Below are 22,768 nucleotides of genomic sequence, written 5' to 3'. Positions count from 1 at the left end.
CTTTCTTTATCTAATATAATAATAACTATACGTAAGGCAAGCATAATTATAATATTTGATTATTTTCGATATACCTTCATCGTACCTACTGTTGAACGAAATTTTATTTTTCCCAATTACAACCAGATAAAATGTGAAGCGGGTGGTATGAAAACTTTGCAACGGGCGCACGCGTGGACGGGAGGTGCGATACTTGTTCACTTGCTGCTTCTAACCACCCTTTGCCACCCGAAGATGACCATACTAAGCGAGCTGCAACGGCTGCCAGAAGACCATAACTTGAAGGTAAGTAAATATTAAATACTTACTTAAACAATTAAAGAAAATCTTGCTGCGACCTGATGTCCTCTAATGATGTAAAATAAAAATAACTAAATAAACAAGTCTGTAGCCCGATTCTCTACTACTATCGACTACCGACAACCGAACTGTCATCGAGAAATTTTGTATGAAAATCTGATCAGCGCCTCTGACGGGTGTCGTAGGAAACATTTTGGCAATACACTCTAAATGTCAAATGTCGATTGCTAGCCGGTTGTCGGTAGTCGATAGTGGTAGAGAATCGAGGTACTGAATGGCAAACAAATACGTGTATGAATACGCGTATTTGTATATTCATATCAATATACAAATACGTGTGTTTATGATGTATTTGTTATGTTTTTATTGTATGTTTTTGTTTAATATTATGCCAAAACGAATTCACAAAACAATATTTGATTGTCGTTCTAGTGTAAACAATCGTGAAATCTTAAATTGTATCGTTCACCGCTAACCCCCGGTTTCTGAGTACATTTAGCGGTAGTTTGTCTATCCAATAGCATTTTTGATATGAGTTTTGTCACTATTGGATAGATAAACTACCGCTAATTGTACCTCAGAACCCGGGGGTGAGTCAGACTGTCCCAGTTATATCGGGTTTTATTGCAGGAGATATGGTTGACAAGAATAGGTATAGTATAGGTACTTCTCAATCGCGCTATAAAGCTAAATAAATGCGGCTTATGATGCAGATATTTAGTCAACAAAAAATGTTACCGTGAAAGAACGAGGTTTCATAGTAAAAACTCGTAACGCCTGTTAGAATAATTATAGTAAATGTGCACGAACGCGTAACGGTAGGCGGTGCAGTACAATTTATTCGGATCAAAGCTCTCGTGGTGAATTAGCTCGCACGTGTCCTCGTCTATAAGAATTACCTGAGATTTCCCCTAATCTTCACGGGCCATTACTTTAAGCGAAGTTGGCCATGGTTTATTTTACTTGAAGGTGGGACCCACGACGAATGTTGGTTGTTATGGAACAAAAGGTTAAAATACTGAACAAAATGCTCCATAGAAATGTCGGAGCATGTAGTGTAGCAGGGTTTTGGGCACGCAATGCTATGCAATTTGAATGCGTTTCGATTCCTATACCTAAGGCTAATTTTAGTCTCACGCTCACCGTCAGCGCTCATAGCTCAGCGCGTATCAGTATCGTACTTACCGCCTTACTGTACAGACGACGGCCATAATGCAGAGTGTATTAATTATTGCTGCTTTGTACTATCTACAAAAACTGTACGCGCTGACGACGTCCGGTCCGCTCGACGCTAGAACGCTCCCTGAAAGCCAAAAGCTATCGGCGCTGACCACTGTGCGCGCTGATAGCTACGCGTCATTTAAAAACGCTTCCTAGAAATTTATATATATCGGCCATAAGCGCTGATGGTGCGTGCCGTCGGCGTAAGACTAAAATCAGCCTAAAATCTATACTTATATTATAAAGCTGAAAAGTTTGTTCGTTTTATTGTTTGATCGTTTGATTGTTTGATTGTTTGATTGTTTGATTGTTTGATTGTTTGATTGTTTGATTGTTTGATTGTTTGATTGTTTGATTGTTTGATTGTTTGATTGTTTGATTGTTTGATTGTTTGATTGTTTGTTTCAACACGCTAATCTCAGGAACTACGGGTCTGATTTGAAAAATTCTATTAGTGTTAGATAGCCCATATATCGAGGAAGGCTTTAGGCTATATAACTTCACGCTACGGCCATCAGGAGCTGAGTAGCAACGAAAAATGTTACAAAAACAGGGAAAATTCTCTCTTATGTGACGCAAGCGAAGTTGAGCGGGTCAGCTAGTAACAAATATTTGAGTGGTCCACCAAGTTACCTACTTAAAATCGTAGGTCAAGACCAGATCTCCGTGGCGCAGTGGTTAAGGTAGCCGCCACGCCACCTCCGTTGCGTTGGGTGGTTGCGGTTTCGTTTCTCACTCGGAGCAATTGTGTGATCCACAAATAGTTGTTTCGGGCCTGGTTTTACTCTGTGCCCGTTGTTTGTATGTTTGTCAAAGTCCCCGCGTTACGAGAACAGTTCTTAGTGCAGGAGTTGTCTTTAAAAGAAAACAAATCAAGTAGAAAACAACCAAAAAATCTATCAGTATAATAGTTCTTCAGCCTTCTTTCTTTTCTCTTAGTTTTTCACGCACTTAGAATTACTCTTGTGCCTCGGGGACTTTTAGAAATAACTATAAGTCTGTCCATTATATTATCAGTCTTTTGAAATAACGTTCCGATTATAGTACTATCGTTAATCGAATTACTTACCTATAATACCTACGTAAACTAATTACAGATATAGAAATTTACATTTTGATTGAATATAGTTTTTAATTAGGTAGTCAGTTAAATACAATAAATAAAAACATTAAACGTTAGTAGAGTTATAATGAAATTTATACATCGTCTGAACAAACAACGAATACAAAAACTAAGTAGAACAATTCATCATATTAAACGTGTAAACTAACTAATTTTATTTAAGTTTAATTAAAACGACTATGCACCCTCGTAATCAACCGAGTTGATGTATCTCAGTTCAGCAGCTTTTTTGGCAGGACAATCTGCTTCTTCCGTCTGATGGTTGTTGGGCTTTGTAAAACGTGAGCAAATGGCGCATTTTGGTGGCTCATGTTTCTTTTGGCACTCCAACACTGTATGTTCTACTACCACACAGTGTCCGCAAACAGGGCCATCTTCGCGGCAGGATTTTGCCGCGTGCCCGTACTGCTGGCACTTGCAACAACGAGTTACAAGTGTGAAGTCCCTGACAGGACAAGATGACTCATTAATGAACTTGCATTACGTACTTGCAGGTCCGGGCATCTTTCCTGACGGATTTATGGCTCAATTTGCATGCGGTCAAAAAGGAATGCAGAGACATTGACGGAATCTTGTCGGCTAAATTTTGCTCGAAAATGCAATTGAAAGCCTCATTTTCGGCCATAGTGGGTACCTCGACGACCACGATCCTAGGTTTGCGCTTTTGGTGTTCATTAGCTGTAAGCCCGGAAGTGGAGGACTGGACTGCCTGTTTTAATTTTTCGCATCAGTCTTAGACTCCGTGCTTATGATGACGCCGCCGTTTTTTGTTTTGCGGAGTCCGCGCACCTGCAGCTTCATTTGTTCCGGTCGAATGATTTTTTGAACGAGAGACTTTGTCTCGTCGCTCGATTTCTTCTTATCTGTTGGGTAAATCGCAACAGAACTAGAGTTGGCAGGCCGAACAAAACTTTTTGATCCCTTTTTGACCATGTCAGCAAAGGAAGCACTAGTAGAGCTAGTTTCCAGAATCGTCCTCTTGAGTCCAGAGATATGCTCAGTTAGGTCACAGTTTTCTTGAAGGGCTTCGTTCTTAATTGCTATGTAAGGGGTTTCTGCTTCAGAGACTGATATAGGACAGCGATTTGCGATGTTCCACTTCCTACCTTGCGGCATAAGTTGGAAATCTTCAGTTTTTGCTCTGTATTCAGCTTACCCTCTGCGCACCATTAATTGCGCATCCTACATTACTATCATCCTCATCCCTATCATCAGAATTGCACCATTAACTGAATAAATTAATTTTATTTAACTGTTTTCATTGTTTTATTTAATTGATCCTAATTAATACTAAATAAATAATTGTTTAAATTTATTAATTAATACTAAACTAGGAGAGGTCTCCGTGCAGTGTTAAAAGTAGGGCTGGTCGTCCTATACGAATTTGCTTAAACGATAAGATTCACAACAACAATTCGTAAAAGGCAAATTCAAAAATAATTGAATCGAATATTATTATTTTAGATTCAATTTTTTCGCTATCGATTTTGATCAATACTTCTACAACCCTAGTCAAAACAGTTTGACATCTGTCATTCTAATCAAGCTATATTTTAAAGAGTTATAGAAGTACTAATTTTGAATTTCACCAACTTGACACACGTGTGTCCGGTCTCTTGTGTCGAGTTGGTGAATAACCCAAATTAATGGGTATCTTAAATTCATAGTCTATCTGAGATCCATTTAAAAAAAATACAGATGGTTTCATCTAATGTTTCATCCACAATTAGATATGGTTTTAACTAAACCCGGACTATGTACGAATCTGCTCCAACTATGGGGCACCTATGTACAGATGTGGGGTACCTTCGTACACTCTAGGGTAGTTTATTCGCACGTACACGAATAGTAACACGTACGTGCGAAAAAAGGAATAATTTAAAATAAAGAAAACATATCTTGAGTATATTTTGCTACTGACTGATATTATACTCTACACGAAGACTTATTTTACCTATTGTAACAAAAAACAACAAACATCAAAAGCAAGATCCCACGTTGTTTTATTCGAATATTTATATATTTTGTATGTATGTGCCCCGCGTACGAGGGGTAACGATCGTCACCTAAAATTAATATTTCACACATAATATACGAATCAGTCAAATGAATAAGTTTAAATGTCAGAAACAATTATACTTACTTCAAAAATCAATACAATTAAATTAGATATTATTATGAATAGGATAATATAGGAAACTATGTACGCTTGAAGATTGTGAAACAAGGAATCTACCGTCCCTAACATAACTTGCCAGCGTGTTAGACTCAAAGCCTGATCTGTCTATTATTCTAGGTTTTATCCTAGAATAGTAATATATTTGGGTGCATTTGTCACAATATTGTTTCATGATTTTAATTATAGTTTGCTGATGTTTGAATACAGGTGCAGTGGTTATAGCCTGTCAACTTTTGGTGAAAAGGGTTCCAAAATTAACCATGTTATACACTAAAATTAAATGTGATAGAAACTAGGATTCATAAATAAAATTAAAAATAAATTAAAATAGTTTTATTAAAATCGAATTACTTATAAGTTATACCTAACCACAATATTATGTTTTAAACAAATACTTTATAATAAGTGTAACTGGTGCACTAGGTATTATAGTGTCTTAAGCTTTCCAATTTATACAAATTAAGAGCTTCTGCGTTCTTACCTAATTTGTTGAAATCAGTGTAAACAGTGATATTTAAGTATGTAAAACATGGCGGTACGTCAATGAGTGTGGAGCTCAAACATAAAGCAGTGACGTCTCTGCATTTTCGACCACTATTCGTAATACGACATTTTGACTTTAATTAACATCAGGAGTGACGCGACAAACAAAACGACGCGCCAACATCAGCCGGCGCCGTCAGGCACAGCGCGCGCCTGCCTAGACCGAGAACGCACTCGGATCGGCACGCTACGAGTATGTGCTACATCGACCTAGATCGGTCTCCCATCACTCGCCGCTTTCTCCATCTATATGTTACTGTAAAAGCCCGAACTGTGGTAAATCCTAAGATTTTCCGGCAAAACCTAAGATTTACCAACTCTCAATGGTAAAAGTCCGAACAAGCCAGAGTTTAAAAACTATGTTACGATATATAAAAAAATCCACCTCCATAACTATGTTTATAACTATTTCACGGTATAATTATATACCGTGACATAGTTAAGAAGGAGTTTTGGGCAAAGGTTATTTTTTTTTAACCACCCAGAAGGAGGAGCCCCGCGAAGCGGGGCTCCGGCGACATCTCGACATCATCAAGTGAATATAGGTAAAAGTTCGAAATAAAAGAATTGTTCGGACTTTTACCATTGCGAGTTGGTAAATCTTAGGTTATACCGGAAAATCTTAGGATTTACCACCGTTCGGGCTTTTACAGTAACATATACACCGGTCGAGTATAGTAGTTTTATTGGCTTCGTTATCGAACCGCACAACAAGCTGCCATATAAGGCCATTCTCAGAACATTATTGTCAGTTATTAATAGTTCTTGTTAGCTATTGATATATTAATACTTTTATTGTATTTATCCATATAAATGTTGTTATTTTTAATCACCTGCTGCATTGAGTATCATGTAGGCCACACCAAGGTGGCTTAGTTTCATCTTCCGGAGGAGGAGGTGTCGGTACATCTACTCCCGGGGGCAGCGTTGCACCAGGCGGCAACACGAACCCTGGTGGAATTTTTGCGCCTGGCGGAACGTCTATTCCTGGTGGTAAAACAAATCCTGGTGGAAAAATTACACCTGGTGGCAGCTCAATACCTGCAGGTAATACTATTCCAAGTGGGAGTTCCAGATCAGGTGGCAGAATTACTCCAGGTGGAAGTAAATGGGTCTTCTTCAGCCTCACACCCGGCGGTAACTCCACTCCCGGAGGCAACACGACTTTCGGTGGTAGGTACAAATTTGGCGGAAGCTGGGCATCTACTGGTATTATTACTCCAGGAGGTAATTTAACATTTGGCGGTAAAACAATACCTCGTGGTAAATCGATTTCTGGTGGTAGCTTGATCCCTGGAGGTAACCTTATTTTCGGTGGTAGTACAAACTCTGGCGGAAACTTTGCTCCAGGCGGTATCTTCACTTCAGGTGGAAATTTGACAAATGGTGCTATCATCACGTCGGGAGGTAAATCTACGTCTGGTGGTAACACAAAATGCGGTGGTAGTCTTGTTCTTGGCGGCAACGTCATGTTAATGGGTAACACGAATTTGGCTGGTAAATGGACACCCGGAGGTAGCTTAACGCCTGGTGAAATTTTTACATCATGTGCTAGTTCGAAGTCTGGAGGTAAATTAGTTCCTGGGGGCAGGCAGGCGCCTTCGTGTATTACGGCTCCAGGTGGTAAAATGACGTGAGGAGGCAGCAGTACTCCTGGTGGTAGCACAAATCCTGGAGGTAATCTGACCCCTGGGGCTAAACGTCCCCCTGGCAGCAGCTCGACTCCGTACGGTAAAGTGTAGCCCGGAGGTAGTGAATATTTTTTTGGTTTTTGTCTACTCGGCAGCATGGAGTATTTAAGGGTCCAGTATGCTTCAAATGCCAGGAACAAGCCGACCACAAAACTGTTACAAAAAAGTTATGATTAACTCAAAGTTATTTAATATTGGATTAATTATGTACATATATGTTTTCAATCTCACTCGACGGTAGGCGATGATGAAGATACGGATGTTCCATTAAGATCCGTTGTGGTCTTGTGGATCTTAGACCTTATCCAGAAGAGACGAATTCGCCGCGTCTCTTTTGCGCGTGTTTCGCGCGGACATTCTGTCTACAATGAGCGTGAGCTTCGCTTGTATTTTGACCTCGCGCGAAGCTTGTGGACACGATGTATGGGCGCTTAGTGTCTTGGTAACGCGCGAACGAGTTCACGCGTATCAATACGCGGCGAATTCGCCCCTTCTGGACACGGTCTTGGTATTAAATATTTGTACAATACACGATAGTTTTAATAACATTAAGTACAAACAGTCGTTAAGCCCTGTCAAAGGTCCTTCAGGCAGCTTTAATTACTTTGACACTTGGTTGACCATTGACAATACGATAAAATCGTATAAGTATAAACTAACCATACGATAATATAAATACTAAAGGTTGTGAGTGTATGTTTGTTATTTTTTCACGGAAAAACTACTAGACAAATTCGAATGAAAAACAATGGTACAGTAATAGCTCATAACCTCGATTAATCCATAAGATACTTTTAAACACGAGAAATCTTTAAACAATTACACCAAATTGGATAATTCTTTTTTTAACATGTTTGTAAATGTCAGGTTAAATTTACTGTTGACCCGTATTGAATCGAGGGAATCCAAGTTCTTAAGGGAACGGGGTCATCGGGATAAAATACTACTAAATCGCCGGATGAAATCGGACACAGCCGCTAGTTATTGAATAAAAATTGTTACTTACAATGCATAAACCATTTTCTCACTGCATAAGTTATTTTGTCGCGGTATGTCTTAATGGCGTCCACTATCAATGAGATACTCGGATGCAATGTCCTTTAATAGCCGTATTCGCGTTTATTAAATCGTTCAGTGTAAGCAATGAACTCCAAAGACGCGTTTACATTGATAGTAATGAAGGAATGGTGGTTCATTCAATGCTTGACCCCATATAGTATTTATTATTATCAAGCCTGATTCTAGAAATGATTTTAGATACAGCCGACGTACGAGTATCTGCTCTCGACAGAATCGAAGTAATTCCAAACTAGCGCATAATTGAACGCTGGCTTAAAATGAAAGTCACTGGATTGTTTGATTTAGATTATTCTCATTCTGTGCCTGTGTTTGATCACGCGTTAGTTTGGAATTTACAAGTACGATTCGACATAAGCTCGAATCTGATTTAATCGAAGTCGAAAGTTATGTCGGGACCTCGCGAGTAAGCCCACAGGTTATTTCTTCTGCTCCTGTATATTATTTACCTTGGGTAAATCTTCCGTTTATGACAAAAACTTTCTCTGAGCTTTCCACTGTACCCCGCCTGCGGCGTTCTGGTTAAGTAGATATTTTCCCTCTTAGTGATTTACGTACTTACACCCAGGATGGGACGCCTTAGAAAGATATGCGGATCAAATGGGTGATGTCCTGCAAGAAGGCCAGGTATGTAGTACGTAACCGGCGGTCCTGTATGACAACATGTGTGTGACTCAAGCTAGGGAAGTTTGTAAGGATCGTACAAAATCGCGATCTTTGGTCTCTGCACTCTCTGCCTTCCGCTATGGGGAAAGTGGGTGATAGAATGCCCGATAGGCTTGTGATATATTAACGACTTATCACATCTCTTAATTCACAACAATCGGGACTTATTTGTTACGCGTCCTCCGAAGCACGAAGACGCTCAGTTCAATAACCGCTATGCGGTAACTCATCCATGAAATGACCGCGCCAAGGGTTGCCTAACCTGCAGATGGCAATTCTTTCGTTCGTTGAAGACTCGTTGCGAACATGCGCTTACTTTCTCGAAATGGACAATAAATGATATGAAACACTCATAATTCACGAGAATCTTACTTTTCAATAGTAATCTTAGCGTAGTGTATGATCTTCGGTTTCCTGCGGTTTACGATCACCTTCAAACATAAGTTTACGTGTAAAGTTCTTTTTATACACTGTTCATTATTTATATGTACTTCCGCGACATGTATAGATATTATATTTGAGTAATTAAATTAAGTTAAGTATGTACAAGAAAATGTACTAAACATTGAAACCATTAGTAAAGCTGTTGTAATAAGTTATTATATTGTTTTTAAACTTTGCCAGAATGTTGCCAAAGACGTTTATGTCCTGAGAGAACCCCGATATGGTATTGTATTGGTTGGTTAACCGAACAATAGGTGAGTGTCTACCAAGATTTGTTCTGTGTCGTGGGGCTCTTAGTAGCGCGCAGGGATGCCGAGGGACTCTGTGTGGCACATTAATGGATACTTTACCAAGAAGGACCGAACAATCAATGTAATTAATTATTGAGTAGTTTGTGCAAAAATTGCATATTCCAAACAGTTTCCTTTACTGCTCTGCTCTTGTTGATTGGAATATGAAGAATAATTGTACCAAGTTTCTTTAAAATCCATGGAGAAGTTTTTGTATCTTTATGAAGAACATACAGACAGATAGACAGACAGACAAAAAAAATACTGATTGCATTTTTGGCATCAGCATCAATCACGAATCACCCCCTGATAGTTATTTGGAAAATATATTTAGTGTACAGAATTGGCCTCTCTACAGATTTATTTTAAGTACACTAGATAGATTTTTTATTTCTTTCATGCCTTATTAATAACACGGTTTTTTCCAAAATACTAATATTTGTATCGATAGAAAGTAGCAAAACATAGTATTAAAATAATGTCTTCTCTGATTGTGTTTCTCGTCACGTACAGAGGCAATTTTAAAGGGAAGATCGAAGGTTCCGCCTCTGATATAAGTGCTCAGTCACTCTTGTTTGGAAACACCTGCTACTTCACTCTTCTCTAAATGTGAAATCAATAATCTAGTATAAAATAAATAAGTATTTATTATAGTAAAAATACAATTAGTTGGGTGTAGTGCAGAATAACATGACATTATTGACATTCGAAGCCTAGTTCTAGTAGTAAAGTGAAGTTGCCATCATGAGAGGCTCCCCGGCCCGGTCGTGGTTAAATTGCTTATTTAGCACTTCAGCAGACATGAGCACAGAGCTCATTACATTCTTTCTTTCTTTATCTAATATAATAATAACTATACGTAAGGCAAGCATAATTATAATATTTGATTATTTTCGATATACCTTCATCGTACCTACTGTTGAACGAAATTTTATTTTTCCCAATTACAACCAGATAAAATGTGAAGCGGGTGGCATGAAAACTTTGCAACGGGCGCACGCGTGGACGGGAGGTGCGATACTTGTTCACTTGCTGCTTCTAACCACCCTTTGCCACCCGAAGATGACCATACTAAGCGAGCTGCAACGGCTGCCAGAAGACCATAACTTGAAGGTAAGTAAATATTAAATACTTACTTAAACAATTAAAGAAAATCTTGCTGCGACCTGATGTCCTCTAATGATGTAAAATAAAAATAACTAAATAAACAAGTCTCAATGGCAAACAAATACGTGTATGAATACGCGTATTTGTATATTCATATCAATATACAAATACGTGTGTTTATGATGTATTTGTTATATTTTTATTGTAGGTTTTTGTTTAATATTATGCCAAAACGAATTCACAAAACAATATTTGATTGTCGTTCTAGTGTAAACAATCGTGAAATCTTAAATTGTATCGTTCACCGCTAACCCCCGGTATCTGAGTTCATTTAGCGGTAGTTTGTCTATCCAATAGCATTTTTGATATGAGTTTTGTCACTATTGAATAGATAAACTACCGCTAAATGTACCTCAGAAACCGGGGGTGAGTCAGACTGTCCCAGTTATATCGGGTTTTATTGCAGGAGATATGGTTAAAAAGAATAGGTATTGTATAGGTTCTTCTCAATCGCGCTATAAAGCTAAATAAATGCGGCTTATGATGCAGATATTTAGTCAACAAAAAATGTTACCGTGAAAGAACGAGGTTTCATAGTAAAAACTCGTAACGCCTGTTAGAATAATTATAGTAAATGTGCACGAATGCGTAACGGTAGGCGGTGCAGTACAATTTATTCGGATCAAAGCTCTCGTGGTGAATTAGCTCGCACGTGTCCTCGTCTATAAGAATTACATGAGATTTCCCCTAATCTTCACGGGCCATTACTTTGAGCGAAGAAAGTTGGCCATGGTTTATTTTACTTGAAGGTGGGACCCACGACGTATGTTGGTTGTTATGGAACAAAAGGTTAAAATACCGAACAAAATGCTCCATAGAAATGTCGGAGCATGTAGTGTAGCAGGGTTGTGGGCAAGCAATGCTATGCAATTTGCATGCGTTTCGATTCCTATACCTTAACAAATATTTAAGTGGTCCACCAAGTTACCTACTTTAAATCGTAGGTCAAGACCAGATCTCCGTGGCGCAGTGGTTAAAGTAGTCGCCACGCCACCTCCGTTGCGTTGGGTGGTTACGGTTTCGTTTCGTTTCTCACTCGGAGCAATTGTGCGATCCACAAATAGTTGTTTCGGGCCTGGTTTTACTCTGTGCCCGTTGTTTGTATGTTTGTCAAAGTCCCCGCGTTACGAGAACTGTTCTTAGTGCAGGAGTTGTCTTTAAAAGAAAACGTATCAAGTAGAAAACAACCAAAAAATATCAGTATAATAATTCTTCAGCCTTCTTTACAAAAAGTAATATCGAACCTTAAGGAAGAGTTATCGTTCATAATCATAATTTTAGTATTATTAAGACCATTTTACTGTCACGATCGGGGTATAACGTGCGTTAAAGAGCGTTATATCAAAGGATGAACAGTAAACTTTGTAAAGCTGAAGTACTGAGCTTTTACTTGACTGTACGTGACACCTACTGACGATAATGAGCGAATGTTAGCACAAATAAAATAAATAAATAAAGGCTTCAAAAGTAATACAAAACAATACTTGTTTTACCCATGACACTACTGGCAAGCATTACTTCAAAAATAACCTTATCCATCCCTGGTATATAAGTGAGTCATGTCACAATAAACCCGATAATTTTCATCGTAATCGGTTTCGGTATAATAGGCTAAGGTCTAAGGAGAGGTGTATAATATGTATTGTATATAACTATTTAGTCGAGGCGCTCATAGCCAGTTGTGCTTACCGGTCGGTAAAAGATCTGTGGGTTAAGTAGATAGCCGTTGCTGCGGTCATTCTTTAGATGGGTGACCGCATAGTGGTATTTGAACTGAGCTTCTTCGTGCTTCGGAGGTTACGTAAAAAGTTGGTCCCATTGTTGTCAATTAAGATAACAGTCGTTAAGCCACGTCAAAGGCCTTTGAACAACTTTGACACTCGGTTGATCACTAACCATATATAGATAGATAGGGGTGTATAAAATACACCCACATTGTCATATCGCAATGAACAGTGTTATTTCTATATCTTATCTTATACTTAGCACGTTACTAAACTCCGGGCTACTATTGAGAAATGTTATTAGTCTTTTATTGTTATACTAGTTATACTCGCACGTACTATTGGTATTTTATTATTTATGTTTTGGCTGACCTGATTTTTGAACCTCAGAAACCGGGGGTACCAGACAACAGAGGCAGATAATTAAAATGCGATATAATTGGTCAAGGACCCGCTGTCAAATATCAGTATTTTCTTAACGCGAACAGACTATAAATTACTATCAAGAGATTTTCGGAGACCGTAATTTCCTTTTGATATTCTTTGGACTGTGACCCTCGAGGGTAAGACAGCGGGTGTCCCGTTTTATGACCACTGGTCCGTGTTGGAACCGCACTAAATTATATTAAATAACTTATTACACGATTAACTGCGAATAATTGGAATGTGGGGTCCTGAAACAGTCGTGCCTGTCATCGTTTCTGTATACCTTGGCCTGAAAACTAACTGACAGTATTTTATACAGTTGTTATCTCTTTATCTGTAAAGTCGGTTATCCAACTCGAAGTTGTGACGCTTTTTGACTTGATAGTTTTGATATTTTTATGTCATAATAATTAAAACGCAAAGAAATCTGTTTGAACGCGCTAATCTCGGGAACTACTGGTCCGATTTGAAAAAATCAGTGTTAGATAGCCCATTTATCGAGGAATATATCATCACGCTACGACCGATAGGAGCTGGGTACCAGTAAAAATGTTACAAAAACGGGGAAAATTTTGGCCCATTCTCTTTTATGTGACGCAAGCGAAGTTGCGCGGGTCAGCTAGTATTGAAATAAATATGCTATTAATAGTTTTGCATTTCTGTCATACGTATTGCAAGTGAAGTATCAACATTACCTGATATAGTGAGGATGGCTGTTCCCGATGTGTAAGCACGCTTAAAGTGCGTGCGCTTTAAGTTTGAGAGCGTTCTCAAAGCCTGAGAAATCGTTGCGGCTTCGGTCGCCTTTCGACACGTTTTTGTTGATGGTCTAAGTTGTAAGAAATGATGAAGATTTTGAAGTATTTAACAATACATTGTGCTGTTGTTCATTCTGAAAGTATTATATTAAGCACTTCTTGTAAATATATACTATAATTTGTTGTCATATTAAATAATGCTAAAGTAATAAAAAAAATGTAATTTAGCAAGCTTCTATTGGTCAATGACCTTACTGTCTTTTAATTGTCCCCAAGTATATACAAGTGATATACAATCATACAGAAGTATTAAGGTTCTCGTAAGAAAATAAATATAATCTTACGTAAATTTCAAATATAATCTCAAACTCTTCGATTGTGCGTTTCTTTAGACCGAGGTACTACGATGATATTTAATTAAATGAGACCGTTTTCACACTCGCTCTATCCTCGTTCATAATCTCGCTACCTCTTGTCACTCGCGCTTGCAGTCGCAGGGATAATGCAGATTGATTCGGCTCAAGACGGAGGAGACAAATTCGATTTGCGACATTGCGGCAAAACGCGTTTTTGACGCCAAGAGAAATACACCAGATCCTAACTACAGATAGAAACGATGTACCTGTACCTGACACTTTATACTCCTATTTTTCCATCTTGTTGACCTTTGTGATGGTTTTCTTTTTTTATTTAAAAATAAAGATATTTTGAATGTTTGACGTCTAGACTCTAGTGTTGGGAGACCCGTACCTGACGTTTTTTAACAGAGTGACTGACTTTCTAGTTAGTTAAACTATTGGGAAGTGAGTGCGAATAATTTATTAGCACTCCTCTCGAAGCGATGAGTATTTTCACCGAAAATGTCACTGTGTAACCGGAAAATAGGTTTTGATATAAGACCAAAGCAATGGTAATCTTCCACAAAAGCTTTCAGAACCTAACGACCAGCCCAAGACCTAAGACCAAAAGACATGGCACTTTGTGACACATAAAGAAAGAACATATTCTATTCAAACAGGCTGAATTTATACGGAGTTTGAAACGCATCGCAAGATAAGAACCGGTAAACATTCTGGGCACGTTCAGCGTCGCACGCCAATGTTCGTTACACGAGCTTTTGGGACAAAACTCGTAATACATACTTAGGTCCAATGGTCCAATAGCCCAATGTTTGTCCCATATTGGGCCCAAAAAACCATTTTCTCCCGGCTCCATCTGGTCAAAACGCCCATTTGAATTCGGAATACAAGTTTGAATTTTTTGTTTGGCGCCAATACAAACGTCGAACGTCAATTCCGTTAACAATTCAATTTATTTTGGCGTTCGGAAATGGAAATTGTTTAAAAACTTTCGTTGTGCTTGCTGTAACGAGTTGGGTTTCTTGGATATTTAGACGTGACTTGTTTATGAGTGTAGATTATTTTGCGTTTCAGGCGCTTGTTTTGAAGACAACAGAGTCACTTTTGTCTTATTTCTTTAGGTCGAAAAAGAACTTTCCTATTGCCTGACTTGTTTCCAATATTACTCACCAATTTATGAATTTTGTGTATTTTGCTTTAAGTAGTTAATTGATGACCATAATCAGAATCAAATCAACTGAGGCCAAACTATTATATTTTGTTAATTTTACAAAAAACTGTTGCAGGTTTCTTATTGATCGTATTGTAATAATGCCTTTTCTAAATTTATTTTCTTATATTTATCTCGTCATTCGAACGGTAAAGTAACTGACTCCAATGACAAATGTTATCCCGTACCTTCAACCAGGATTGATACACTATTCCACCCCAGATACCTATACCATTCTGTTATTATTTCACTGTGTATCACGTTCTATGTTTCAGGCTCCGTCTGACACATAACAACAGTTTACTATAGCCCCTATTGTTTTGGTAATAAGGTGTATATTTGTATGATGTATTATTGATGTGTGGTCGTAATTTGTGTGCCACTCACGTTTGGGACCGACTCGCCGGTAGACGCGTGTTGCCTTTGTACTTCGCTATTATTTTTGTACGTATTTTGTACTTATTGGTATTGTATTATGTGACATTTTAAGAAAACTGTTGTATTCCTGTCGATGTATTGATTTCATTATATAGAGGAATATTACTGCTATAGGTAGATTGTATCGAAAAGATTAGTTCATTACGACTTCTGGTTTAATTTTGTTTTTTGTTTGCAAATTGCTTCCTCCATTTGCGTATTATCTCATGTTTCAACAAATCGAGGCCCTTAAACGCTATAGTTACTTAATTAGTAGAAACTACCTAATTACAAATGAGTAAGTTTTATTAAAAAAAAAACGTTGATATTGATTGTAATCTTTATGTTTATGCGTTCGATATAGGTTGTTTAAAAGCTTCACATGTAATAGAAAATACAAAATCACTTGGCAATTGGAATGGCAGTTACTTTCATACGTGACACTTCATATTTCTTTGCAAAAATTCCGTGTAATATTTCAGTCAACAATATTAAATCATGGGATTTCCCAGATCACATTTTCTAAAATGTAATCTACTATAAAGTGCTCGGCGCCCTCTTTGTTCTTCCATCTCAATAGTTTCATCTTCCCCAATTTCGTGAAACGCACTTCCGGACATTAAAAAGCGCGATTTCACTCTAGCCAATTCGAAATCGGAATAAAAGTGTAATTTATTGCCTTCACCGATCAAAAATATAACTTTCCCCATCTAATGTAAAAACGCTAAAATCTCTTTAGAACCCGATAAGCGTTATGGGCTAACCAGCTGCCACTTTAACAAATTATTGGGAGATTTTCAAGAAAAAAGTTGTCACCCTGCTAAGGAGGGTAACCTCCTTGATAGCTTGATTTTCGCGGGGCGCACCGAGAATGTTAAATTACTGGAGAAATGAAAGATAATAGGGCTGCATCTTAACAGAGAAAAGTTGTTCCACTTTTTGAGGAGGGAAAAAAGTTTATATCCCCAAAAGATTTGGAAATTCCCGTCGGTGGGGCGTTGGAGTGCTCGCTATCACATTATTTATTCATGGTTTTTTGTTTTAAGTGCTACGATGTACCCGCTTTTATTCGGATGGTCTCTTTACTATGGTATAAACGATTATGGTGTATTTGAATTGAGCGAGTAAAATAACTAATATTATACGCTTGGTTCGGATCCTAGTTTTATAGCTTCCTTTTCATTTAAGTAGTTCTAGATTTGTGTGGATGATCGGATTATATTAAATAAAAGTCATATTTAATCGAAATCGAACAATTTATTGTAAACTAATACGAACGCATAGTAGAATTTAGGATATATATTTGTAATATTAATAGTACAATAACAAAACATTGACATAAAGCGATAACTCATTCATCAACATTCGATAAAGCTGATGATTGCGGTGGAGTCAGGACTAGGTCAGTAGCCGCGACTCAGATCTCTCATACATTACAATATATCAAAACGTTAAAGCTATACAAAACATGGCCAATGAAATGACAACAGTCTTAATTTCTAGAAACGAGATTTTTAGTTACATTGATATAAATACACGCAGTTTGTTCCAATCACTAGTATTTCATAAACTGTATATTATTATAAAAGTTTTAAAACTATCCGTGATATGCAGTGACGCGAAGAGAATTTGGCTTTGAGAGACTGAGGGATTGTACAAAGTGGTTGGAACAAAGGCGTCTGATAACATTACGACAATGAGGTCAGTGCCAGTGCAGATATAGAAAATAATCTCCTCGATATGAAATCGTCACAGACAGGGGAAGACAGAGGAAGACATCTTGCTTTTGAACATTTACAAGAGAGTTTATACAAAAGCTACAAATAACTTTTGAAATTGTTTCAAGTTACTTTGGGAGTAAAGTAGTTCATGATGACAGTATAAAAGTACAAAAATGAGCAGAAGATAAACGCTAACAAGTTATAGCAATCCTCGCATAACATCTGTATTTACAATAGTGTTACAATTATCTAAATTATCATATTTCAGAGCGGAGCTAGAAGCTTTCGTTAAATCTAGAAAAATACAGTGGTAACCTGACAGTGTCGAAGCATTTATTTTATAAATACGAGTACTAGAGTACAAAAGCAGTCTCCAGATTAAATTCGGTAACGTAGCTTAACGATATAACTATGTATTTAGAATTTACATTAAAATACATTTGTGTTGCGTCTGCTTTAAAAATCACTGATTTCTGGATCCGTGTCGGCATACTTGCAAGTAAATGGGTTTCGGAGCCACGAACAAAACGAACGATCGCTGTGTTGTTTATATTTCGCTGTGGTATGCTTTTTAGCGTGCGCTCGGGCCACAGCTGCGCGTCGCGTGGGGTACGAGTCGAGAGAGGACGCGTCTGAATCTCGCGGCACTGAATCGTATCCTGACTCGGCGCGCCTCGACGTAGTCGCCGGACTGTGTTTACCCGTCCGTGGTGTAGATTCGTGCCCACTATCGTATCCATCTGGTTTCGAACTCGCGACTACTCTTGCTATACCTTTATCGCTTTTTTCGGTTCGTGGTTCGGTTGTAACTACAGGTGGCGTTACTTCAAGATGCAAATTTGATTTGAGTTCTTTGAACGATGGTGCTCCGTTCCCAGGCATCCTCCTTTCTTCTCTTAAATTAGGATCGGATGCGCCGTCTGGATGCCTGAGTGACGCAATACGAGCATCCGTTATTTCGTTTCCCCGGTACCTTTCGAAAGGGCCATAACAGTCGTTATGTGCTTCTAAATCCTGGTATGCGTCACACTCACCTACTGCACTGCCCGGTCTAGACATTGTTCGTTTACAACTATTACATATTTTATCACTGGGTCTATAAGCTGGTTCACTGTATACGGAACCGTCACCACCGTATTCTTCAGTATCTCTAACATTAGATAAAGAAAGGGACTGAAACTGCGGAGCTATCCTCGTCATTGTCATTTCTGTGTTGTCTAACATACGTCTAGAACCGTACAAGTCAGTTAAGCCTAATAGATCATCGATTCTTGACCTCGATGACGGCAAGCTTTCGTGCGGATGTAAATCAAGTCCATGTTCAGCATAGGTTTCTGCATAAAACCCAATAGTTTGTCTTAAATAGGCCTCGTTCCGAATTTGACGTTCTACTTCACTGTACAAAGACAAAGTATCTGTAAACGTAGATGCTACTGTCAGGTTCTCCTGACTCAATATCCTTAAAGGATGATCGTCGTCTTCTTGATCTACTTCCGGCAAAGGATTCTCCAGTCCCATGCAAAAAGCAATGTCTTCTTCAGTTACTTGAAGACAACAGTCCTGCATTGGTACAGGTTCTAAGGGCTCTTCGACTTCGATAATTTCTAAAATTTCGTCTTCATCATCATTAGGGCCCTTACTCATACCATGTGGATCTATATCTCTGCTGTGATTTGAAACTAATTCATCATCCATTCTTAACCTTTCTTTATATTTACTATCTAAACTTTCCATAGATACTTCTCTACTACTAAGGCTGCTTGGTTGCATGATTGGTAAAGCAGGTGGTATTTCAGCTAGTTCTTCGCTATCATCGTCTTCGTCTATATCATGTTTAGGTTGCTTAGGACATTTTTTCTGGGAAGAATGAGAATCAGGCGGCCCAACATTTTCTTCCTCGATTACCATTCCCTTGGTACCAGCTTTCAGACCCGTCCTTATAGTGGATTCTTCTACGTGTATACGCCTAACAGCATCTTTGATAACAGGTTCAATTCTATGGCTAGTCTCAGGTTCCTCAACGACTCTAGAAGTAGAATCTTTATGAACTCTGTGACTTGGAGAGTTGTGCCTTGATTTATGTATTTGGGATGTTTGATTTTCTACCCATTTCCTAATCATATTCTTTTTATGATTGTCCATATACCCATAGCCTAAATTCTCATTGCCGTGAGAACCAAGAATGCCAATCTGAAGTGGTATTGGAGCAGCTTGTATCGGCGCAGGTTCAAATTGTGGATGTGTTTGATGTGGTATTGGTCCTTTAGTTTCTTGCATTGGACCGTCTATCCATGTTTCACGTTTCTTCCCCTGTGTTTCTTTGATTATGTGTCGTGCTTCAACTAATTTAGATTTGGATATTCTAGGTCCATCTATCCACTGTTCATCACTAGTACTTTTAACATCATCTGATATATGTTTTGCACCGGCCTTTTTCAATGGTGTGGATTTCGACGTAACTGAATGTACGGGAGACGCTTTTGGGGTATGACTCGGCTGTAACGTCTTCAAAGGTGATGCTTTCGGAGACGAGTGTAATTTATGTACAGGACTTTTCTCTTCTACAACTTTAGAGAGAGACGACTTATGTTTTTGTTCCGCCACTGATCCGCGTAAGGCTTTACTCATTACACATCTATTGTCGCCTGAATTAATATGTGGTATGTACACGGGTGGATGTTCACCATCTGTGGCGTCATCTAAAGGCCCGACGTAAATGACTGTGTCAGCTGATAGGTCACTGCTAGAAGGATCCGGCTCACTACTACTTGGTTTCGAAGCGTCTTCACCCGAACTCCCACCTGATCCAGCGTTATTATTAGACGAGTACTTCACTTTTCGTCTTCGAAGTCTATGTATTCTGGAAGCTAGCTGTAACGTTGTTAGCGTATCGGAGTAATTTTGTGTGTTTGGTGATACATGCACGATCATTGCTGTGTGACATGTGAGAGATCCAAGACATTCTTTCAAAACGTGTGTGAGATTGTGGTCTCTGTACGGTAAGTGTCTTTGTCCATTGAATATTGCAAGTAATATATTTCCTAAACCAGATAGTGGTATACCGCCGTTTGTTTTCCCTCTCTCAGAGTTTCCAAGGTCAATTAAATGCAGGCGGCTGCGTCCTCCGGCAACTGTGCACAAAGAGAAAAATATATTTATTTCAAATATTGTTAGTTTGTGACTCGTTTAATGTGCCAAGGAATATTTTAATTAAACTCAAAACTATCTCTTCAACATGTATACAAATTACAAGATTTTAATTTATATTACGGGACAGAACAGCCATTTTTATTAATGGAAATTTCTGTTCAATATGATAAAAATAATATATGTATATATTTAAAGCTTTTGAGATAACGACAAGTAAATGTGTTACTATATCTTACCTGCGCCTTTTCCTCCAACGCTGTACTGATAAAGATGAAGAGTATACAGCAGATGACTATCTTTTCCTTCTTCCCTGGCGCCTCTAGTAGCCAGTGCCGCGTCCAGGTAGAAGGCTGCCTTCTCCGCGCTGTGCACGCGAAGTTCCGACTGGTTCTGCAGATGTGTTCCAAAAAGCGGATCGTCTCGAAGGTATACTCCTGGTGATTGTTCTGTATCTGATAAAAGAAAGTAATATTATTATGTTTCTAAAATGTTTAGGGTAGTGTAGTATGAAATACAGTTCTTGTAATTTTTACGGTGATAGCTTGGTCAGTGTCATAGTCTATTATGGTTAGACGTGCTCATTACCAATCTAACTTATTGTTGAGAGTACTTACTTACATCCTAATTTTATTAAACTGTAGGTAGATATAAAGAATGTGTTACGAAGGGAGCCCTTTTTTCCTTCACTGTTTCCACACAATTTTCTCAGCTCACAATTGATCTATCATACTACGTGTAACGCCATAGGCGCATAAATCCATAAAATAATAACTAACCATTCTGATAAGGAGCCAACAGATCCCGGATCTGATTGGTATTAGTACACAGCTCCACTGCCGACACTCGCACTGAGAAGCGAGTGCCGCACTTGTGTCTTTGTTCTGCTATGCCCCTGAACAACCACGTGATGGCGCAAGGAATGGCGCCAAGAGAAGCTGTCGAGTCCGGTCGCCCCAACATTGTGTAGGATTTACCTGAGAAAGAGAGAGTTGGAATTTAGCAGGGGAAAATGATTTGTTTATGTGTATGTGAAGTAATTCTGCTGTAATTTATTCAACTTCGTCGTTTATAGTTTGTATTAATTGAACGTCGATTTAAGGCATTTTTTTAAAAGTGCATAAACCCTTGTTCATGTCATTAAAGATGTGAGTTCTTTATCATGAAAAAAAATTGTAATATATTTTGTAGGTAGGTGAGGTTTCCGTTAAAAAATATAATCAGTAAACATACTTAATACTGCACTGCCGTAGTCACACGACAAACGACGGCGTTCACCGATGTAAAAACACGCTGTTTTTTTGTCTCGATTAGTGCCTTAAACAGTCCTTAAATGTACATTTTATGTCATTCTTTAACAAATGTTTAATTAATAAACTCAATTCCTTTGAATTAATCATTCGGGGGAAAAAAGGATCTGGTTTCAGTCCACAAATAATGTATTAAACATTGAGCTACTCAATTACTAACACGACCAAACTTTGTTTATAAAACAATTAAAAGTGTATTATTTCGCGACTCCTCTCCGATGAACACGGGAAATCACTTATAACGCCAGGTAAACCCCACGTGGCGTGCCGGAATCCTTCAATAATTAAAACGAGGTTCGAATTATTCACTCAGTTGGTTGTGATCCCAAAATACGTACACTAAGCTCGGGTTTAGTGCCAACATTGCCGCATCTCCCCAAACTTTTGGAAGCCGCATTTGCATTTAAACTTATCTGTATAGATGTAAAAGAGACTTCTCATTACGTAGAACTGAGGACAAGCGGCACTGTCCGACATGTGGTGGCGAATATTTTAAATACTGATTTTAGGTTGTTTTGCTTAAAAGTTTGTACTACAGGATTTTTTTATTTTAATTTTACTATAAGAAAACTAGATATGCTACATGGGTCCTTTTGCGCGTAATATGGGTAAAATAACGAAATATATTTAATATATATATAGTATATTTGCAAAACAACAGCCTATATTTAATGCCGAATGTAATCTTGAAAATGTAAAAACGTAAAGAAAGGCAGACTTTTCCAGCTATAACACAAGTAATAATATGGATAAAACAAAAAAATATATAAATATAAAAAAAAATATTATTTCGTAAATGTCTACTACGTCGGATTAATACAATGAACATCACCCTTTACATCTTTTAAGCAGTCTCTTGTTAATGAAAATATAAGCTGATTTCCCCATTGTTTGGTGGCATTATCCCTCAAGATAAGCCGGTGTAAGTCGTTTAATTGATTCCATGTCTTGTCGAAACTTATTAATACCTCGTTAATTCTATTTAGGTTTTCTTT

The 22,768-nt window shown here is 38.2% G+C and overlaps 2 protein-coding genes across 3 annotated transcripts in view; both read right to left on the bottom strand.

Annotated features, from left to right (window-relative positions):
• Positions 1-5,850: 5,850 nt before the first annotated feature.
• On the bottom strand, positions 5,851-7,477 carry LOC142975700 (uncharacterized). Its single transcript, XM_076118700.1, has 2 exons — positions 7,289-7,477; positions 5,851-7,210 (listed from the first exon to the last, which is right to left on the bottom strand). The coding sequence occupies exon 2, from the start codon at positions 7,153-7,155 to the stop codon at positions 6,196-6,198; it is 960 nt and encodes a 319-aa protein (XP_075974815.1). The 5' UTR covers positions 7,156-7,210; positions 7,289-7,477; the 3' UTR covers positions 5,851-6,195.
• A 9,866-nt stretch (positions 7,478-17,343) lies between these two features.
• Positions 17,344-22,768, bottom strand: part of LOC142975288 (kinesin-like protein CG14535) — a 342,628-nt gene continuing 337,203 nt past the window's right edge. For both annotated transcript variants that reach the window (XM_076118043.1, XM_076118044.1), the window contains 3 exons: positions 21,243-21,440; positions 20,703-20,918; positions 17,344-20,447 (listed from right to left, as the gene is read on the bottom strand). In XM_076118043.1, coding sequence (XP_075974158.1) covers positions 17,773-20,447; positions 20,703-20,918; positions 21,243-21,440 — 3,089 coding nt within the window. In that variant the 3' untranslated portion in view covers positions 17,344-17,772. The remainder of the gene's footprint in view (positions 20,448-20,702; positions 20,919-21,242; positions 21,441-22,768) is intronic.

The sequence above is a fragment of the Anticarsia gemmatalis genome, chromosome 9, assembly GCF_050436995.1.
Source record: "Anticarsia gemmatalis isolate Benzon Research Colony breed Stoneville strain chromosome 9, ilAntGemm2 primary, whole genome shotgun sequence".
NCBI lineage: Eukaryota > Metazoa > Arthropoda > Insecta > Lepidoptera > Erebidae > Anticarsia > Anticarsia gemmatalis.
This window is presented reverse-complemented; position numbering and strand designations above follow the sequence as displayed.

Coding starts and splice junctions, on each gene's coding strand:
- LOC142975700 (XM_076118700.1), bottom strand. CDS start 7,155: ATGCTGCCGAGTAGACAAAAACCAAAAAAATATTCACTACCTCCGGGC.